General features: G+C 43.2%; 1 protein-coding gene across 3 annotated transcripts; it reads left to right on the top strand.

Moving 5' to 3' along the window:
* Positions 1-10846: 10846 nt before the first annotated feature.
* On the top strand, positions 10847-20285 carry psmg4 (proteasome (prosome, macropain) assembly chaperone 4). 3 transcript variants are annotated; one of them, XM_043719474.1, is made up of 3 exons: positions 10847-11165; positions 17492-17567; positions 20084-20285. In XM_043719474.1, the coding sequence occupies exons 1-3, from the start codon at positions 10983-10985 to the stop codon at positions 20194-20196; spliced, it is 372 nt and encodes a 123-aa protein (XP_043575409.1). In that variant the 5' UTR covers positions 10847-10982; the 3' UTR covers positions 20197-20285. The 3 variants fall into 3 exon arrangements, with proteins under 3 accessions (XP_043575409.1, XP_043575410.1, XP_043575408.1); XM_043719475.1 differs by having other exon boundaries at positions 10856-11111; positions 20098-20285; XM_043719473.1 differs by having other exon boundaries at positions 10862-11165; positions 20098-20285.
* The last annotated feature ends 1410 nt before the right edge of the window (positions 20286-21695 follow it).

The raw sequence follows: 21695 nt of genomic DNA on the forward strand, positions 1-21695 counted from the left end.
CTTCAACACCCAGCTCTCTTTCCCACATCTTGCAGAGTCGATCAAACTTATCTGAGGTAGCACCCCCTAATTGGTGATATAGAGTACTGACAGAGAGTGTACTCTTAGCCCTTAGTACCCCTCTTTCTATGTCAGATTTGTAGGGATCAGTCAAAAGTGTGGTCCTTTTTTGAATAAAATCCCTAACTTGAAAAAAACGAAAGAGGTCTCTATTGGGTAACTTGTACTTCTGTACTAACTGATCGAAGGACATCATTACATCTCCCTCAAATAAATCACCCATGTAAAATATACCCCTAGCTGCCCAACGTTTAAATCCTGAATCTATCATACCTGGTTGAAAACTCGGCATACCCACTAAAGATGTAAACAAAGATGTTTTGCCAATATTACCTTCCCTCTGCCGAATTGCCCTCCATGCTTTAACAGTATTGATGACTATTGGGTTACGGCAATATTCCCTAACTGTCCTCACCTTGTCCAAAAACAGCAAACTGGTAAGGGGGCACCTTGCCTGGGAAACTTCAATATCTAGCCATATTGAAAGAGGGCCCCCACAAACCCAATCACTTACGTAGGTCAAAAGTGAGCTTAATTGGTCATTTTTGATGTCCGGAAGGTCTACTCCCCCCAATCTGTGAGGCAACTGCAGTTTGGCTAATTTAATGAGGGGCCGTTTACGGTGCCAGATAAAGGAGCTGAACCAACCGTTCAGTCTCCTGAGTGTTTGTTTATTGAAAATCAGGGGGAGCATCCGTATAGGGGATAGCAAACGAGGGAGAATATTCATCTTAATAAGCGCTTTCTGACCCAACCATGAGACTGGAAGTGCCTCCCATCTTTGGAGATCTTGTTTAATTTTTTCAAATAATTGAGTAAAATTGGCTTTGAACAGCCAATCCAGAACTGGAGTATGAATATGCCCAAATACATAAAAACCCCCTGTGACACCTAAATGGGAATCTATAGTCAATCTCAAGAGCCAACTCTTTCGTAAGACCACCCATAGGCATAGCCTCTGATTTAGCAAATTAATCATATACCCTGAAAAAGTGCCAGATGCGTGAATGCATCGTATCAGGCAAGGCACTGAAACTGCTGGATTTGTCAAGGAAATTAGAACATCATCTGCATACAGCGAGATCTTATGTAATTTTGACCCCAATTCTGGAACTGATATATTGAGATCCCCACGAATGGCCTCTGCCAACGGTTCAATCACCAACGTAAAAAGTAATGGTGAAAGGTGCCGGCTGCCCCTAGAAACATTAAAATTGCTTGATCGTACCCCGTTGGTAATAGCCACAGCGATAGGTACACTGTAGAGAACCTTTACCCATCTTATGAAAACTTCACCCAGACCAAACCGGTCTAGAGTATAGAAAAGGTACGGCCACTCAACTCGGTCAAATGCCTTCTCTGCATCTAAAGATATCACCAATCCCTGTATTGATTGCTGTTGGCATGCTTGAATTACGTTAAGCAGCCTCCTAACGTTATTGGAGGATCTGCGACCTTTTATGAAGCCCGTCTGATCCTGTTTAATAATAGAAGGTAGCACAGTCTCCAGCCTTAACGCAAGAGCCTTAGAGAGGATCTTAAAGTCCACATTTAAGAGCGAGACGGGCCTGTATGAAGCACAGTCTTCCAGATCCTTCCCTTTTTTAAGGATAAGTGAAATATTGGCCTCTCTCAGAGATGGTGGGAGACAAACATGACTGTATGAATCCTTAAACATATTCAGCATCGGGCCTGACAGTATAATTATAAATTCCTTATAGAATTCACTGGGAGGTGTATCAGGAGCGGGCGCCTTTCCACTCTGAAGCTGCCTCACAGCTTCCTGCATTTCTTGCTCTGATAATGGGGCATTAAGAAAGGACTGTTCGGGAGTTACACGCGGGAGCTTCAGATCTCTAAAAAAGGATTCCATTTTGGCCTGCCCCTCCTCACAATTCTCAGACTGATATAACTTAGAGTAGAATCTCTGGAATGCCACATTAATCTTTTTAGAATCACATGTTAGGTTCCCAGACCCTTCCCTAATCGCTGTAATGGTTTGTGGGGCACCTCTCTTTCTGGCAAAGTATGCTAAGTATTTGCCTGACTTGTCACCATGCTCGTAAAACCTTTGCTTTGCAAAAGCCAGCTCCTTCTTTGCCATCTGCGTGAGCACGGAATTTAGTGCAGACCGCAGTGCCGTAATCCTCTGTAGTTTGACCAATTAGGGTCTGTCAAAATAGGCCTTCTTGGCTGCCTTCAACCGTGCTTCAAGGAGACGTTGCTGCTCACCTTTCTGCCGCTTCCTACTTGTGGAATATGAAATAACTAACCCTCTGGCATAAGCTTTGGCAGTTTTCCAGAGAACAGATGAGCTATCAACCGAGCCTATGTTGATGTCAAGGAATGCCCAAAATTCCCTAGAGAAATACTCCACAAACTTGCTGTCCATGAGAATAAACGGGTCCATTCGCCAGTACCTTGAATCCACTGTAACATCCTTAATTTTAACCATGAGGTACACTGGAGCATGATCAGAGATGGCAATATTACCAATCGTACAGGATGCCACCAGATCCAGGGGTCAGAAAAAAATCAATCTTCGTGTGACATCTGTGCGGATTGGAGAAAAACGTGAAATCCCTACCTGTAGGGTGGAGACACCTCCAGACGTCCACCAATCCTAATTCCCCACTCAAACCCAATAACTGTTTAGTTTGTGCAGAGGGTATCGAGGGACCTTGAGGCAACCTGTGTACTGTGGGGTCCATGAGGCAGTTAAAATCTCCCCCTATAATGATGTGCTGAGACTTGAGACTTATCAGTTTAGAAAAAGCATCTACCAAGAATTTAAGAGGATGAGCTGGGGGACAATAAACATTTAAAATGCCATATTCTTCCCCATTTATCAAGGCTTTAAGAATTACAAACCTCCCGTATGTGTCTTTAACACATTCCAACAATTTAAATGAGAGATTTTTCCTTACCAAAATAGCCACTCCCCTACTTCTGGTATTAAATGATGAAAAATAAACTCTGTCAAAGCCAATCTGCTGTAATTTCAGATGCTCCTTGTCATCCAAATGTGTCTCCTGTAACAAGGCAATATCCACCTTCTCCTTTCTAAGACTTAAGAGTACCTTCTTCCTCTTAATTGGTGAGTGACTTCCCTTGATATTCCAGGCCCACCATTTAATCAAATCTTTAGCCATAATCTTCTGCAATTACATTTAAGTTCCAGAGAGGAGGAACCCGAACCACAAAACCACCAAATATAAAAACTACATAAACTAAAACCACTACATTTAACAAACATACAAAATTATTAAAAATAAAAAACAACAAAAGCCAGAAAACAAACCAACATATAAAATGCCAATAGTGCTGAGTAGAGAAACTCACCCCTTGCCCGGAGGGGGCAACTACTCATCCCGAACTGCCCATAAATATGCATCTAACCATCTTAACCACCTTCACTTCTCCCAGCTAGAGCCGCATCACAAGCACAAGCTAAAAAGAATAAACACCCCATAGAATATCAATATGAATAAAAAAACATTCTTTTATAAAAAAAAAGGGTAATAAATACCCTACCCATCCTTTGGTATGTCCTAACTTAGAAATTTAAAATGTACATCTTAACCACCGCCAGACATAGTTTGAACCAAATTATTATCAATAGAGGAAAAAAAAGGGGGAAAACAAAGCTCCAACCGGATTTCCTCCATTTCTTTTACAGAATGATAAACGCATACCCAAGCAACGATATTTATACATACTACAATTGTTTAAATTAGGTTAGTTTGTCCACAAAGTCTCTTGCCTTCTCCGATGTGTCACAGAGATGCATGGATCCATCTAAGGTGATCCGAAGCACTGCCGGATATCTCAGGGAGTACTGAATCCCAAGCTCCTTCAATCTTCTCTTGACACCATCATACGATTTTCGTTTCTGGATCACTGCTGCTGAAAAGTCCTGAAAAAACATGATCTTAGACCCCTCATAAATTAGGGCCTTTGGATCCTTCCCCTGGAGTCTGGAAGCCTCCATGACTGTCTCCTTATCCCGATAATGTTGGAACCGCACCAGGAAAGGACAAGGGCGTTGACCCAGACCCGACCTCCGTGCTGCGACCCGGTGAACCCTCTCTATCTTCAATCCTCTCATGCCAGTCTCCAAGTCAAGGAATTTCGGAAGCCAATCTTCAACAAATTCCGCAGGCCGCTCACCTTTCTTACCCTCAGGCAGACCGTTGAACCAAATGATTTTTCTCCTGCCCGTTTTCAAGATCATCCAGTTGGTCACGCAAATTACGAACCTGCGTCTTCAGGGCTTGGATCTCTTCCTTGAATGAACTGGCATCAGCTTCCACCACTATGACCCTGTGCTCCACCTCATTCGTCCTCTTCTCCAGGTCTCCCAGTTGCTGCTCATGCTTCTGCAGCATGAGAGAGACTGGAGCCAGCTTCTCATCAATCTGTTTCCCCAACATCTCGTGAGATTTCGAGAGCTGGCTCACCAGGTCCTGGAGAGTAATCGGCTCTGAGGCTGCTGCAGGCTGAGCTGCAGACCTGGCCTCAGATGCTCCTCCTCCCTTTTTAGGCATTTCTGGACAGCTGAAAATACAGGTAAGTCAATTTTTAAATGTTTCTTGGGGCTCCACAATCTTTCCAACGCCCCAAGAAATCTGGATGACCTGGGTTGGGTGGGTTAAAGGACCGTCCTGCTCCTGCTGCGATGCGAAGCTCTGCAGTGTGATCTTCTCAGATCGCCGCCATCTTAGATCCCCCCATCCCCATAACTCTTGATTCCACTAATGATTAGATATCTGTCTATTTCAGTTGGAGCATACTTTATGAACTAGCTTCCATAGCCCTCTGTGGTAAAGAATTCATAAATTCATTACACTTTGAGAGAAAAGATCATCATCTGTGCCTTACAATGTGTGATCCTTTGCTCTGAGATTACACCGTCTGATGCTAGACTTTCTCACAAGGGGAAACAATCTCTCCACTTCTACCCAATCAAGTCCACCAATATTTTGTAATGTTTCTACAAGATGCTGTCTCATTCCTCTAAACTCCAATGCAGTTGGAAAATGGAAAGCCTTCACAAATGAGATAACGAGAGTCCAGAGACAGTATGTTAGGATGAAAGGCAAGGCTGGTAGGTGTAAGGAATGCTGGATGACTAAAGAAATTGAGGTTTTGGTTAAGAAAAAGAAGGAAGCTTATGCCAGGTATAGACAGCAGAGTTCGAGTGAATCCTTAGAAGGCAGTAGGAGTATACTTAAGAGAGAAATCAGGAGGGCAGAAAGAGGACATGAGATGGCGTTGGCAAACAAGGTTAAGGAGAATCCAAAGGGATTCTATAAATGCATTAAAGACAAAAGGTAACTAGGGAAAGAATATGGCCCATCAAAGTTCAGCAAGGCAGCCTATGTGTGGAACTGCAGGAGATGAGGGAGATACTAAACGAGTATTTTGCATCAGTGTTTACTGTGGAGAAGGACATGCAAGATACAGAATGTGGGGGAAAAGATGGCTACATCGTGAAAACTGTCCATATTACAGAGGAGGAGGTGATGGATGTCTTAAAATGCATAAAAGTGGATAAATCCCCAGGACCTGATCAGATGTACCCTATAACTCTGTGGAAAGCTAGAGAAGTGATTGCTGGGCCTCTTGCTGAGATATTTGTATCGCCGATAGTCACAGGTGAGGTGTCGGAAGATTGGAGGTTGGTTAACGTGGTATTACTGTTTAAGAAAGGTGATAAGGACAAGCCAGGGAACTATAGACTGGTGAGCCTGACATCGGTGATGGGCAAGTTGTTGGAGGGAATCCTGAGTGACAGGATTTATTTGTATTTGGAAAGGCAAGGACTGATTAGGGATAGTCAACATGGCTTTGTGCATGGGAAATCATGTCTCAAGAACTTGACTGAGTTTTTGGAAGAAGTCATGAAGAGGATTGATGAGGGCAGAGCAGTGGACGTGACCTATATGGACTTCAGTAAGGTGTTTGACAAGGTTACCCTAGGGAGACTGATTAGCAAGATTAGATCACATGGAATAGAGGGAGAACTAGCCATTTGGAAACAGAACTGGCTCAAAGGTAGAAGACAGAGGGTGATGGTGGAGGGTTTCCTTTCAGACTGGAGGCCTGTGACCAGTGGTGTGTCACAAGGATTGGTCCTGGGTCCACTACTTTTCGTCATTTATATAAATGATTTGGATGTGAACATAGGAGGTAAGGTTAGTGGGTTTGCAGATGATATCAAAATTGGAGGTGTAGTGGACAGCGAACAAGGTTACCTCAGAGTATAATTTTCCTTGGAGCATCAGAAGCTGAGACATGGTGTTATAGAGATTTAGATTAGATTCCCTTCAGTGTGGAAACAGGCCCTTCGGCCCAACAAATCCACACCAACCCTCCGAAGAGTAACCCACCCAGACCCATTTCCCTTTGATTGACGCACCTAACACTATGGACAATCTAGCATGGCCAATTCACCTGGCCTGCGGGAGGAAACCAGAGCACCTGAAGAATACCCATGCAGACACAGGGAGAATGTGCAAACTCCACATAGTCACCCAAGGCTGGAATTGAACCTGGGACCCTGGTACCGTGAGTCAGCAGTGCTAACCACTGAGCCACCGTGCCACCCATGATTTATAAAATCATGAGGAGCATGGAAAGGGTGAATAGTCCTGTCTTTTCTCCAGGCTGATAGCATCCAAAACTAGAGGGCATAGGTTTAAAGTGAGAGAGGAAAGATTTAAAATGGACTTAAGGGGCAACTTTTCTATGCAGAGGTTGGTGTATGAAATGAGCTGCCAGAGGAAGTGGTGGACACTGGTACAATTACAACATTTAAAAGGCATCTGGATGGGTATACAAATAGGGAGGGTTGAGAGGGATATGGGCCAAATGCTGGCAAATGGGACTAGATTGATTTAAGATATCTGGCCGGCATGGACACGTTGGACTGAAGGGTCTGTTTCCATGCTGTACGACTCTATGACTAGTCAGCACGCCAAATAGGAAGTCAAAATGAAGTTCCTCTTTTGGGCTAAGCAGAAGATGAAGAGACAAAATGCTGATGGAACTCAACAGGTCCGTCAGCATCTGTGGAGAGAGAGCTTCTTTCTGGTTGATGCATGTTGCGAGTATTCTTCAGTTATAACTCAGAGGATCAGCATGTGTAGCACTTTGCTGGAAGAAGTGGAGTTAATGGGACCCAAGTAGAGGAAAGGGGGAGGAAGGGACTAGGAGGTATGGAAAAACTACAAGAAAAGAAATAGGAGAGGGAAGAGGAGAGATAGAAAAACTCCACTGTGCTCTTGGTTCCCTGCCATTTTAGTAATATTCAGAGGATACAATTTTAATTAAAATGTAAAAATAGTGAAAATGGATCTGTTTCGTGCTGACTGTCACTTTGTTCATGAAGGATGAGAGCTTCTACCCAACAAAATTAATTCAAATTTAGTTCAGCCCAATTATTTGCTGGCCATTTCTCAGTTCTGATCAGACAGAAGCACCGAAGACCTCAGAGAATTACAAGAAAGTCACAAAAAAAACTTAAACAAGAACTAGGCTTGAAAGGAAACACAGCAGCTTGTTAACAGTCCTGTGACAATACCACTCGGTCATTGCCTCGCTATTGTCCCTGCAAATCAAGGCAATTGTTGGGTGGGTGCCGGTGAGGTGGTGTTGAGCCAGATCAATCATGATCACATTGACAGAGCAGGGTCAAGAGACTGAATGCTCTTCAACTGCTATTCCTTATGTCCTAGTTTTGATGGGGGGGGAGGGGGAACCTGAAAGAGGAGCAGAGGGTGGAGGTAGGACTGTTAATCCAGAAACCCAGGTAATGTTCTGAGGTCCAGGGTTCAAACCCTGCAATGGCAGATGGTGGAACTTGAATTCAATAAAAATCTATTGGGAAAAGCCTATCTGGTTCACTAATGGAAGAAACTGCCATCTTGGTCTGGCCTAAATGTGACTCCAGACCCACAGTAATATGGTTGACTCTTAATTGCCCTCTGGGTAATTAAGGATGGGCAATAAACGCTGGCCTAGCCAGTGATGTCCTCATTGTGAATAGGTTTTAAAAAAGCAAAGATCTGTCTATCTCAGCCTTAAATATATTCAATAATGGAGTTCTGAGGTGGAGAATTCCAAAGATTCACAGCCCTTGAGTGAAGATAGTTTTCCTCAGTTCAGTCCCAAATGATTGGCTGCTTATCCTAAATAAAACTGTGTCCCTGTATTTGTCCAGCCAGGGCAAACAACCTCCACAAACAGTGTTTACTCTCTCAAGTACTTTCAGAATCGTGTATGTTTCAATGAGATCACCTCTCACTCTTCTGTACCCCACAGAGCCACTGAAGATGAAGAAGTCACACTTGATAGGTCATTGAGAAATGTGTGCACATTTGTAACAGGCAGAAAGAGATGGGAGGGGTCCTGAAAGTAATTGCCTTCCGGTATAAAAATGGCAAAACTGGCAAGAAAAGACAATAGAAAACCCAAGGCCTGGAATTTCTGCCCAGATGTCCGTGCCATCTGGATGGAATCAACAGAAATAGTGAGTGGCGTCCCCTTGAAGCTTTTAACCAAAATGTCTCTCTCTATGGTCTATAGGCATTTCTATGTCTAATTACCTTGAGTGTTGCCCTGTCAAGAAGGGGGTACTTAGTACCTCTTTAATTGATAAACACATGTATTTGGTTGAAGGTAAAGAATTTAGAAAATAAATTGTGGCTCGCTTTGTGGGAGGGTCCCTATTCTGAGACCTGGAGGCCCAGGTTTGAGTCCCACCTGCTCCAGTGGTGTATAATAACATCTCCGAACAGGTTGATTCGGAAAAATAGATTAGAAAATACATTGAAAATAATTTGTAATCAGAAAAATCTTACAGAAGCACACAACAGGTCCTCCACTATTTGAAAAGAGAAGACAGCCCTTAGTTAGAGGTCAGCACATTATTTCTTTGGGCTTGCTTTAGCTAGTGTCCATTTGCACATTAATAAAGCCCTTAGATCAGTACTGTATAAATACAATAAACCACAAAGTAAAATACATTTCGAAATGTCATCTCAAGGCCAGGAGGTATTAATGCAACACTCCTGAGTACATTACTCATTTTTATTTTGTCCTGTCATTATTCCATCCAAAACTCCTGCGTCAACAATTTCGATGACTTTTTCAATGATAACTGGTTTGCAGTCCGGTGACTGCTATAACGCATTTAGTAAGATTTTCCCATTAATTCGGCAAGCTATAACCTCACTGTGAGGAAGAGCCTTAGGCATAGTGTTGTGTCATTGTGTAGTACAATTATTGAGGTTTATTAAGTTTCTTTTCAAGAAAAAGTACAAGCTGCTGTGTTTCCTTTCAAGCCTAGTTCTTGTTTAAGTTTTTTTGTGACTTTCTTGTAATTCTCTGAGGTCTTCGGTGCTTCTGTCTGATCAGAACTGAGAAATGTTGATGATGCCATGGTCAGAGACTGAGCTAATTACTGTTACCCCTTTGGAGGGCATACAGGGGACAAATATGATTGAGACATAATTGGAAGAGGCTACCTTCATACAGAGAGTTCCACACAGACTGCTTCACAGCAAAAATATTTGCATTTGGTGAAGGCAAATAAAGCAAAGGAACACAATTAATGGGAGTTTAATATAACATTTGTAGTATCCTCAGTTTTATTAATAAAGGTGGAGAGTACAAGAGTAAGGAAGTGATCCTGAACTTGTATCATTAGGCCCCTGCTGCAGTATTGTGAACAGTTGTGGATACCACATTATGGGAAAGTTATGAACACTTTGGAGGAAGTCTAGAATCGATAGACAAGAACGGTTCCAGAAATGAGAAACTTCAATCATGTAGTTTGTACAAGTTGGATCTGTGCTCTCTGGAAAGCAAAATGCCAAAAGAAGATCTGACAGAGATTTCCAAAATCATGGAAGCTGTTACTGTAAACGGGACAAGAACAAGAGGGGCACAGATTGAGAGCAAAAGAAGTAAGGGTATCAAATAATGGCTCCTGCTCCTTGCATGCTACCTGACCTGGTGCGCTTTTCCAGCACCACTCTAATCTAGACTCTGGTTTCCAGCACCTGCAGTCCTTGTTTTTACCTTGCTGTTTCTCACCTCCACTCTCTCACCTTCACCGCTGTAACCTTTGATTCCCCCGAGTAATCAAGGACCTATTCGTTTCTATATTAAATACACTCAATGACTCTGTGGCAATGAGTTCCACAGATACACAACCCTCGGCTGAAGAAATTCCTTTTCAACCCAATTCTAAAGAGTCTGTTCACTTTGAGGCTCTGCCTCCGGTCATAGTCTGCTCGTTTCTTTTTAGTAGTAGACAGGCAGGAGGCTGGAAGAACATAGCAAGCCAGGCAGCATCAAGGGGCGAAGTCCACGTTTCTGGAAGTGCTGGTGTAGGACAAAGTGCTGAATTGACTGCTTCTGTGTAACAATGATGTGGAGACGCCGGCGTTGGACTGGGGTGGACAAAGTTAAAAATCACACAACACCAGGTTATAGTCCACCAGGTTTGTTTGGAAGCACTAGCTTTCAGAGCACAGCTCCTTCATCAGGTGGATCAGCGCTGCAAAAGCTAGTGCTTCCAAATAAACCTAGCGGACTATAACCTGGTGTTGTGTGATTTTTAACTCTTGTGTAACAGTTCTGTGTGCCTGAGAGAGGTTGCTGCAAAAATAGCTGGATTTATCTGCAGTTCCAACCCTGTACTTGCATCGCCCTCTGGCTGCAGCAGTGATTGCTGAGATTAAAGGGCTGAGCTGTGAGTCAGCAACAACAAGAGGCGGACCAGGAAGGGCTGACTCTGCTGTCGAGAGAGAGAGAGAGAGAGAGGGGGACTCCCCGTTCGGGTGATTGACAGGAGAGTCAGTCCCGGGGAGCGCTCAGCCGCTTGTGTCTGTGAAGCCAGGCCGGCTGAGAGGATGCAGGCTGCGGGAGAGGCTGGGGCTGCTACCCAGCAGGCTCTGTCCGTGCACAACTTCAGCGAGAAGCTGTCGGAGCAGATGGTGCATTTTCACGTCCTCCGCATGAAGGACAGCTTCTTCTTATGGGTAGGGAGCACCCCTACCCTCTCCAACCTTGCTGTAGCCATGTGCACCAAGTTTGTAAGTAACACGCTCCCCGTATTGTTCCCTTAATCCTCCCCTCGACAAAACGTTTGGTGCTGATATTGCATTTCGTTCGAGGAGATTACATGAGCAACCACAGGGATGACTGTTTCTGGAACTCCCCCGAGTGGTCAGAACGAAAACTCTCAGTGATTGTGCTTTGCAGGAGTTGGGTAGTGGGGGGGAGACGTTCATTTACAGAAACATGCGCCAGAGCCTGATAGGGTCTTCAAAAGAATTAATAGTTAGATAGTTGGTGTAATTTTTCAAAATTCATAGGTTCCCATGAAATTGGAAAGTGTAAAACTCTCTTTATTCAAAAAGAGAAGGCGTTAGAAAGCAGGAAATTATAGGGCTGTTAACTTCACATCTGTCATGGGGCTAAGTTAAAGACTTTTAATAATGCAGGACATTTAGAAATATTAAAGATAATCAGACAGACTCAACGTGGTTTGTGAATGGGAAATCATTTCAACCCATTTTGTGTTTTTTTAAATAGCATCTTTTTGACGAGTCAAATAATATGGATATTGGGGAACTGGTGGATATACTGTCCTTAGATTTTCAGCAGGCAATTAGTAAGATGCCACATCAAAGGTTATTACAAAAAAAAAGTTTCTGGTGTCGGGAATAACTTAATGACATCTATAGAACGAAATAAAGAACTGAGGATGCTGGAAATCTGAAACAAAAACAGAAATTGCTGGTAAAACTCAGCAGGTCTGGCAACATCTGTGGAGAGAAAACAGAGTTAATATTTCCAGTCCAGAGATCTTTTTCTTTCTTGCAAAGAAGTTTGGTTAGCTAACAGGAAACAGAGACTTGGCTTAAGTAAGTTTTTTCTTCTGGCTGATAAAATGTACCAAGTGGTGTACCACATGGATCAGTTCTGGGGTCTCAACTGTTCACAACTTGTACAGCTAACCTGGATAACAGGATAAAGGTATGCTTGTTAATTTGTTGATGACACAAGGATAGTTGTGAAGAGGGCCTAAGGAGGTTACAAAGGGATATAGATTGGTAAATTGAATAGGCACAGACCTGACAAATGGGGTATAAGATTGAGAAAATGTGAAATTGTCCATTTTGGCAAGGAAAAAAAAATCCAAATATTGAGATGCAGAGGGATCTATGTGTCCCAGTGTATGAATTGCAAAAGCTTAATGTGCAGGTTTAGCAAATGATTAGGAAAGCTAATCAAATACAGACATATGGAGATAATGCTTCATTTACACAGGACATTGGTGAATCTCCATCTGGAGCACTACATCCAGTATTTGTCTCTTATTTAACAAAGGGCATCAATATTGTTTAGAGAAGGTTTATTTCACTAATGCATTTAATGAGGAAATGTCCCATAGACTGGGCTTGTACCCACTGGAGTTTAGAAGAGTGAGAAACAACTTGATTGAAACTCAATGACTAGGAAACTTCACAATGTACCAATTGCCTGTATCTCCTGTAAACAAGTGAAAAAGTTGCTGGAGAATGAGATTGAAGAACAATAGGGGAGTCCAAAACTAGAGGGCGTAGGTTGAAGGTGAAAGGGGAAAGATTCAAAGGGACCCGAGGGATAACTTTTTCATGAAGAGGATGGTGTGTGTATGGAACAAGCTGCCAGTGGAGGTGGGTACAGTTACAACATTTAAAAGGTGTCTGGATAGGTATGTGGATAGGGAAGGTTTAGTGGGAATGCTGGAAAATGGGACTAGATCAGATTGGGATGTCTGGATGGTGCGGACGAGTTGGACCGAAGGATCTGTTTCCGTGCTGTATGACTCTATATACGGTTTGAAAGCTCTAGACAGGAGAATGTGCGAAGACCAGACTCTCCTGGGGGTGAATCTAGAACTAGGGCTTACTATTTAAAAGAAAGAATTGCCTATTTAAGACGGAGTTGAGGTGAAACTTTTCTCTGTCAGTGTTGTGATTCTTTGTAACTTTCTTGGTGATGAAAGCAGAGTCGTTAAGTGTTTTTAAATTAGAGGTAGGTGGATCAACAAGGGGGTGAAAGGTTATCACAGCTAGGTGGGAATGAGATCAGCCATGTTCCCGGGACACCCGCACCAATCAACCAAACCGCCCCGTGGTCCAACATTTCAACTCCCCCTCCCACTCTGCCGAGGACATGGAGGTCCTGGGCCTCCTTCACCGCCGCTCCCTCACCACCAGACGCCTGGAGGACCAGCACCACTAATCCAGAATCTGGTTTCCAGCATCTGCAGTCATTGTTTTTACCTAGGGAATTCCACAGGTTCATAACCCTTTGGGTGAAGAAGTTCCTCCTCAGCTCAGTCCTAAATCTGCCCCCTCTTATCTGCACCCTGGTTCTAGTTTCACCTGCCAGTGGAAACAGCCTCCCTGCTTCTGTCGTCTGTTCATAAGTTTATATCTTTCTATAAGATCCCCTTCATTCTTCTAAATTCTAATGACATTTCTTATTTTTTCAACCTGTTTATTCTGTAACTAAAAATATACCAACAATGGATATAACATTGTCAAGTTGCTTCATTTTATTTTAAAAAAACTCCCAGAGGTTTGCAAGACTGGTTAAAATAGTATTTAACTAATATTCTATAAGGTGTTCCTTTACTGATCCACAAATCAGTGGAAGTGCATTAAGTACATGTTAATTCAGGTAATGGATATTCTGTTATGGAGTACAACACCTTCCATTCCCAGCATCCAATGACAGTATCAGACATGGCTTCCAGGGGAAGTACAGCAAAACCAGAAACTTCACATATTTTCTCCTACTTTTAAAAACAAGATTTCTTGGCCAATGAAGTTCTTTTCCCTCTCATATCGATCTTCTTCATTTCCATGATTACTAGAGTCACAGAGACGCACAGCACAGAAACAGACCGTTTGGTCGCACTGTCCCCATGACTTGTCCGGACTTGTCCTACCTGCCTATCTCCTTTTCCACCCTCTCCTCCCTGACCTATCACCTTCATCCCCTCCCCCACTCACCCATTGTACTCTATGCTACTTTCTCCCCCCCCCCACCCTCCTCTAGCTTATCTCTCCACGCTTCAGGCTCACTGCCTTTATTCCTGATGAAGTGTTTTTGCCCAAAATGTCGATTTTTGAAGCTCCTTGAATGCTGCCTGAACTGCTGTGCTCTTCCAGCACCACTAATTCAGAATCTGGTTTCCAGCATCTGCAGTCATTGTTTTTACCAACTAGATATCCTAAATTAATCTTGTCCCATTTGCCAGCACTTGGCCCATATCCCTCTAAACCCTTCCTGTTCATATACCCATCCAGATGCCTTTTAAGTGTTGTCATTGTACCAGCCTCCACCACTTCCTCTGGCAGCTCATTCCATGCACGTACCACCCTCTGCATGAAAAAGTTGCCTCTTAGGTCTCTCTTAAATCTTTCCCCTCTCACCCTAAACCTATGCCCTCTAGTTCTGGACTGCCCCAGCCCAGGGAAAAGACCTTGTCTATTTACCCTATCCATGCCCCTCATGACCTTATAAAGTCACCCCTCAGCCTCTGATGTTCGAGGAAAAACAGCCCCAGCTTATTCAGCCTCTTCCTGTAACTCAAACCCTCCAACCCTGGCAACATCCTTATAAATCTTTTCTGAACTTTTTCACATCTCTTGCTCTCGCTCTCTCTCCACTCACACACACTCCACACTGACCCACTGGACGTACAAGAGTAAGAATTAAACATTAGCTTTTGGCTGACATTTGACTAAACAGAATCCTTCACTTCTCACTTACATTGATGAATAATTAATTGGGTACTTCAGTACTTCTCCACACCCATATCAGTCTGAAAATATAAACTCACCTGGACTTGGAAACTAACCAGACTCAAACCTGTTTTTGTTTTTCAAAGGGACGTTGCTGGAAATATTGGGTGTGGAAGGACATGGGATTTTTGTGGCACACTGATTGTCTGTCCCTGTCTGTGGGCCAGGAGGCCCATGATGTCTTTTAGTTGAAAATTACCCCTTGCAAACATTGTATGTGTAAAAGACAACGGCAACAAGGCCAGCCAGATGGATCTCATAGAATATGAGCTCCCCGATTGGACCAGATTAACAGCCTCAATCAGGGAGCCCTGGCTGACAGATATGAACAGGAGAGTCTTCACTCTGGGAGCTGGATCAGAATAGAAAAAAAAGAAAAAAAATGAACAGGAGGGTCAGAGATTATGCTCAGTCTCAGACCCGACTCTGAGCTAGCTGGGTCAGTGTCATGTACTATACATGTGTAAATACAGAGTGACTTGGTGAATGGGATACTGGCCTCAGTGGAACTATTTCAGTGAGTCCTTAACATTTTGCCTAAAATGAGCGTCAAATGTTCTACTTTTACGTGAGTCTATACGGGAATTAAAATTCCCTCCACTGGACTTCGCAGTCAGCAGTAAAGCAAAGAGCACTTAGAGTCACAGAGATGTACAACATGGAAACAAACCCTTCAGTCCAACTTGTCCGTGCCAACCAGATATCCTAATCTAATCTAGTCCCATTTGCCAGCACTTGGCCTATATCCATCTAAACCCTTCCTATTCATATACCTATCCAGGTGTATTTTAAATGTTGTAATTGTACCACCCTCCAACACTTCCTCTGAGGAGTGTTGCTGAACAAAGAGACCTTGGAGTGCAAGGTCAGAGTTCCTTGGAAGTCGGGTTGGAGGTAGATAGGATAGTGAAGTAGGCACTTGGCACCCTTTCCTTTATTGGTCAGAGCATTGAGTACAGGAGTTGGGAGGTCATGTTACAGCTGTACAGAGCATTGGTTTGGCCACTTTTGGAATATTGTATGCAATTCTGGTCTCAATCCTATCGGAAGGATGTTGTGAAACTTGAAAGGGTTCAGAAAAGATTTACAAAGATGGTGCCAGAGTTGGAGGGTTTGAGCTATAGGGCGAGGCTGAATAGGCTGGGGCTGTTTTACCTGGACCATCAGAGGCTGAGGGATGACCTTATAGAGGTTTACAAAATCAGGGAGGGGCATGGATAGGATAAATAGACAAAGTCTTTTCCCTAGGGTGGGGGAGTCCAGAACTAGCGGGCATAGGTTTAGGATGAGGGGGAGGAAATTTAAATGGGAACTAAGGGGCAACTTTTTCACGCAGAGGGTGGTACGTGTATGGAATGAGCTGCCAACACTTGTCACTGACCCACAGGGTTAAATGTTGCTGAAAACATCGAGTGATCTCTTAGGTGGGAACTTCACCTCTTGTGATGCAATGATACTATTTCTGATCACTGGGCTGTTATGAACATAGAGCAACAGTGATACCATTGGGTTTGCTAGCTGCTCAATCACATGAAAGGATTTTTACCAAATACCCAGCCACTTCTGCAAAAAGACCACAAACGAAAAAGTCATTTTTTAACAATGTTTTCACACTGAGCAAACTCCAGATGTGGACGTGCACACGAGGTGAAAGTAGAAGCTGAAGTATTTGGAATTTAGGAAGAAGATTATTCTAAAGATTAACTGAAAATGTGACCATTTGATCACATAAATGGCACTCAGCAATTATGAAGTTAGTTTGTCCTGACCTACATCAAAACTTATTAATCACAGCGCAGTTAAAATGCGTGGTTGAAGAAAACATAACTTCTGAAGGGATTAAACCACAATAAGGGAGGGGGATTATTGAAAGTCTTGCTGATTATTTTTAAACAATCGCTGGCTTATGGATATCCACCATACATTCTGTGTGTTGGAATCCTGATTGACACTGATAGTTCGCATCTCTGTGTTGATCTGCCCAGCTTTCTACAGCTGAGGTAGTTTTCAGTGGGTAAAAAGTGAACAGCTCTCCATCAATCCCAGATCCCAGATAAATCTGTCCCTTGATGAGAAAATGGTTCTGATTTTGGGGCAAGTTGGACTTTGGTTACTATCACACAAGTTATTTGCTGTCTGTGTTACTGGAGAATGCGCAAATAGATTGCAGAATGTTCCGTGAGGACAGTACTTCAACTCCTGCCTGTGCTTGCACACTCCAGGTAAAGTAATCTGGGCCGGGTGCTGGCAGATGGGACTAGATTGGGTTGGGATATCTGGTCGGCATGGACAGGTTGGACTAAAGGGTCTGTTTCCATCCTGTACATCTCCATGACTCTATGACTCTGTGTGTCACTAGTCCATGTGACCCACAGTGGTCCAGGTTGTTGGTTCACTACCACCTTATTGAGGGCAGTTAGGGATGGATAATAAATACTGGCCTAGCCGGCGATACCCACAAACAAATGCTGAAGAAGAAACAACACACATGTGGCTATTTTAAACATTAAAAGTCTTAAAATGCAGTATCTAAATATGGAAATGTTGATTTGCAGGACCCAATGCCAGTATCCACATTAATCCTTGGAGATTCCTCTGATACCACTCCAAACTCTGTGGCACAAAGACTAGGTAAGAATGTTTCTTAATCGACAAAAATATTGTGACTTGTTTTCATTTTGTTTTTCTTATTCCCTTTATGCAGTCATCATTCCTGTTCTGCCACACCCACCCAATCCCATTAAAGTAAAACGTCTTGGCCCAATGATTGGATGCCAGTTTGTGTGATTTAAGGCCTCAGTCTGTGTTGTAAGGCTATACATTTTAGAGTTTTATCAGACATTTTCTTGCGCCTCCTTGTCCAGGATAGGATTATAGCTTGACATCCAGAAGATAATCAGTTCATGCCATTAGCTCCCAACCACCCACTCTTTTCTCTCCTACTGTTTCTTGTCCCTCTCCATTTTGACAATACCATCAAATCAATCCTCAGTCCATGTGCTTTAGCAGACCCCATAATGTTGTTCGAAAAGGAGTTCCAAGAGTTTGACCTACCGACACCGAAGGAACTGGGATATATTTCCAAGTCAGGAGAGTAGGAGAAAGTGAGGATTGAAGATGCTGGAGATCAGAGTCAAGAGTATGGTGGTGGAAAAGCACAGCAGGTCAGGCAGCATCTGAGGAGCAGGAGAATCAATGTTTCAGGAATAAGCCCTTCATCAGGAATCAGGATTTGGAGAGCACAATTTAGAGAGCAACTTACAGGTGGTGGTGTTCCCTTATATGGCACAGTGGTTAGCACTGCTGTCTCACAGCGCCAGAGACCCGGGTTCAATTCCCGCCTCAGGTGACTGACTGTGTGGAGTTTGCACATTCTCCCCGTGTCTGCGTGGGTTTCCTCTGGGTACTCCGGTTTCCTCCCACATTCCAAAAATGTGCAGGTTAGGTGAATTGGCCATGTTAAATTGCCTGTAGTGTTAGGGGTAGGGGTAAATGTAGGGGAATGGGTCTGGGTGGGTTGTGCTTCGGTGAGTTGGTGTGGACTTGTTGGGCCGAAGGGCCTGTTTCCACACTGTAAGTAATCTAACCTTGTCCTTCTAGATGAAGAGCTTCTGGATTTGGAATGTGCTCTTGAAGGAGCCTTGGTGAGTCGCTGTACTGCCATCTTGTAGATGGTACACACTGCTGCTACTGAATGTCAGTGGTGGAGGGATTGAATGTTGAAAGTGGGAGGTGTGGTTCCAGTCAAGCTGATTGCTGGAGTTTGTGTGTTGTTGGAGCAGCACTCCAGCCAAGTGTGACTCCCTATCAACCTCGATGTTTGATTCCCTCTTCAAGCTGTTCGAGCGAGGCTTGAGATCTCGATAAGCCTTGGCTCTTCATCTAGATTTCTCAATTTGTAAAGAGCCCGTCTATTTTCTGTCTTTCTCTTTATCCTCCTTGAACCAGTTGAAGAGTAATCCCATGGTGACTGAGATAGAGATGAGACCATTTTGGTTAGGAATTTGGGGAAATTAGAGAGTGAATTTCCCCAATGCTCTGCTCATTTTTTTAAAATCCAGGGAATTGTTGGAACTGGGGACATGTGAAGAAGAGAGAATGACAGCAACCGATTAATTTGTGGGATGCTACTAATCCTTTAATTTCATATATATTATTTTTAAAAGTCAGGTTAAAATATGTCATTTATATCACTTTAATACTTTTGTGGATTATTAAAGTTGCCTTAATGTTTTACAGCCACTTCATTTCCTTTTCAATGTTAATGTGTCACTTATTTTAAAGGAGTGAATTCCATTTTAAAAACCATTATGAGAGTGCCCACTTACTTAGCTGGTCCTGTAGATGATCTTCATAGACTGTAAAAGACAGACAAGATCCTGCCTTCACGGGTAACAGCATGTGTTGCATTGAGAAGGTAGGCTTTATTAGTGAGGACTGTATACAGACTGAAGAGGCTTTGTGGGTGATGGAGGTACTAATTAAGCAGTAAATCTGCAATAAGGGGTTGCTTTTCCAGAGCAGTAATATTAGGGGAAGAGCAGAAAGCACCCCTTGATTAGATTTGCGATAAGTAGAGATGCTGTCAGTTGGCTTCCAGTTCACAATAAATGTGCAGTTCAGTGTTTTACTGATGGTTTGTACATCAAGATTGTTTCTGGATGAGGAACAAGCATCCCAGTTACATATAGAACATAGAACGTTACAGCTCCGGCCCTGGAGGTTGCGCCGACTGTGAAATTAATCTGATGCCCATCTAATCTACACCGTTCCATTATTATCCACATGTATAATACCCATTTTAATGTCCTTAACGTCGGCAAGTCTACGACTGTTGCAGGCAGGCCATTCTACACCCCTACTAATCTCTGCGTAAAGCAACTAACCCGATATCTGTCCTAAATCTATGTCCTCTCATGTTAGCCTTCATCTGAGGAAAAAGGCTCTCACTGTCCATCCTATCTAATCCTCTGATTATCTTATACATTTTGATTAAGTCACCTCTCAACCTTCTTCTCTCCAACGAAAACAGACTCCGTTCCCTCAGCCTTTCCTCGTAAGAACTTCTTAGGTCATGTGCCATTGAAATGTACTGAAAACCCGTGTTCCACATCAGGTTTTAACTGGACTCCCATTTGTTCCTTTTGAATGTACCATGCAGCGAAGAAGACAGGAAAACAGGTTTTCATCAGCTACAATCTGCCCAGCACCAACACCAGTCTCTCACTGCAGGTGGAAAACCGAATCAAAGAAGAAATGAAAGCTCATCCAGACAAGTTTTAGTTGTCCATTTAATTTTTTTTAAAGGAATTTTGGGTTGAATTGTTTAATAAAATGTTATAAATGCCATTTTTCTTGTCGCTCATTCTTTAAATCGAGGGTCGGGTGCTGAAAGTGAGGGTTGTGTTTGGGTTTGGTGACCCCAGCCAGCTTAGTGCTGGACTCTGTCTTTATGTTTGTGTCTCCAGTGAAGGGTTTATGTGTGAGCTGGTCGGTATTCAGATGGCATTGTGCTGCCATGCCAGCTAAATGAGCCAACTGTGCATGTGCTGAAGAACAAAGCAGCGACTTTCCCAGTCTGCATGGACCCCGGGTTTCAGAGGGTCCAACGCCGGTTGCTACGCTGCTGATTTCCGTGCGTTTTTGACTTTTTCTGAAACAAGAATCAAGACTTGGGATTCTGGGTAATCCAAGATGGAGGGCTGGAAAAGTTGTGGCTGAAAGAGCTGTTCCTTTTTTTAGGTGTTGAGGTGATTTCCTTGAATTCCAGGAGCAGCAATTACTGTTTTATACACTGTGTTGCATTGTTTTGGAACTTTGGGGGAAAGATAGCCAAAATAGCGGCATTTTTAAAAGGGAGAAAGGCAGACAAAAGGCAGCGAGCAACATGGTCAGTGAGGGAGAGAGAAAGAAACCTACCAACTGACACAGCAGTGAAACAGGAATGGTTTAGAGGGATATGTGCTGGCAAATGGGAAGAGATTAGGTTAGGCTATCTAGTCGGCATTGATGAGTTGGAACGAAGGGTCTGTTTCCGTGCTATACATCTTTATGAGTCTGACGTGAAAACCGTGTAAATGGAGGGGCCACTAGGTTAATAGCGTATGCGCTTATTGGGTGTGGGTGTGGGATGGTGTTGAGGGATGGGGGGGGAGAAAGGAGAAATACTTGGCTGGGGGGGGGTCACAGGTGTGCTCCATGATCTACACTGAAGTTTTCACAATGTGTACAGGAACTCGAATGAACTGTTGGATAAGAATAAATAATTCCAGCTGAAGAGCTAGCATTGGTCAAATAGCTTCCAGCACTTTTGTTCCGACAGTTGCATTGTTGGCTTAAGGTAGGCACGAAGTGCATGGTTTAAAGGCTGGTGGCTTGTCATTTTCTTACCTTTTTTGATATTAATGGACAGGAAATAATGATTGATCCACTGAGTGCCCTGATATATGTGAGGCCCAAATTGTGCAAAGGGGCTTCAAATTTGTGGCCCCAGTGTAGGTGTAGATTCTTGAATGTTTTTTCAAAAAGGAGAGTTGCTAAATGGCGGCAGATGGAAAGGATAATGCAGATATTACTTTCAAACTGCACAAATGTACAATTCCTCAAAGCAACACTGAGGCTCCTGTTTACAACAACACGTTTTAGCTTTGAAAGGAAGTGCTGACTTGTTTGAAATGGAGATTAAGGTTTTTTTTATAAAATAGCAAATGTTAATGAATAGATCAGTACATTGATCACTTACAGTAATTAGAGACCATA

Source organism: Chiloscyllium plagiosum, chromosome 29, assembly GCF_004010195.1.
Source record: "Chiloscyllium plagiosum isolate BGI_BamShark_2017 chromosome 29, ASM401019v2, whole genome shotgun sequence".
NCBI lineage: Eukaryota > Metazoa > Chordata > Chondrichthyes > Orectolobiformes > Hemiscylliidae > Chiloscyllium > Chiloscyllium plagiosum.

What these genes read in the sequence shown, in the direction of transcription:
- psmg4 (XM_043719473.1), top strand. Translation starts at nt 10,983, where the DNA reads ATGCAGGCTGCGGGAGAGGCTGGGGCTGCTACCCAGCAGGCTCTGTCC. An exon ending in TAGCCATGTGCACCAAGTTT is followed by an intron (nt 11,166 to 17,491) that starts GTAAGTAACACG and finishes GTTGATTTGCAG; the next exon opens with GACCCAATGCCAGTATCCAC. An exon ending in CTCTGTGGCACAAAGACTAG is followed by an intron (nt 17,568 to 20,097) that starts GTAAGAATGTTT and finishes TGTACCATGCAG; the next exon opens with CGAAGAAGACAGGAAAACAG.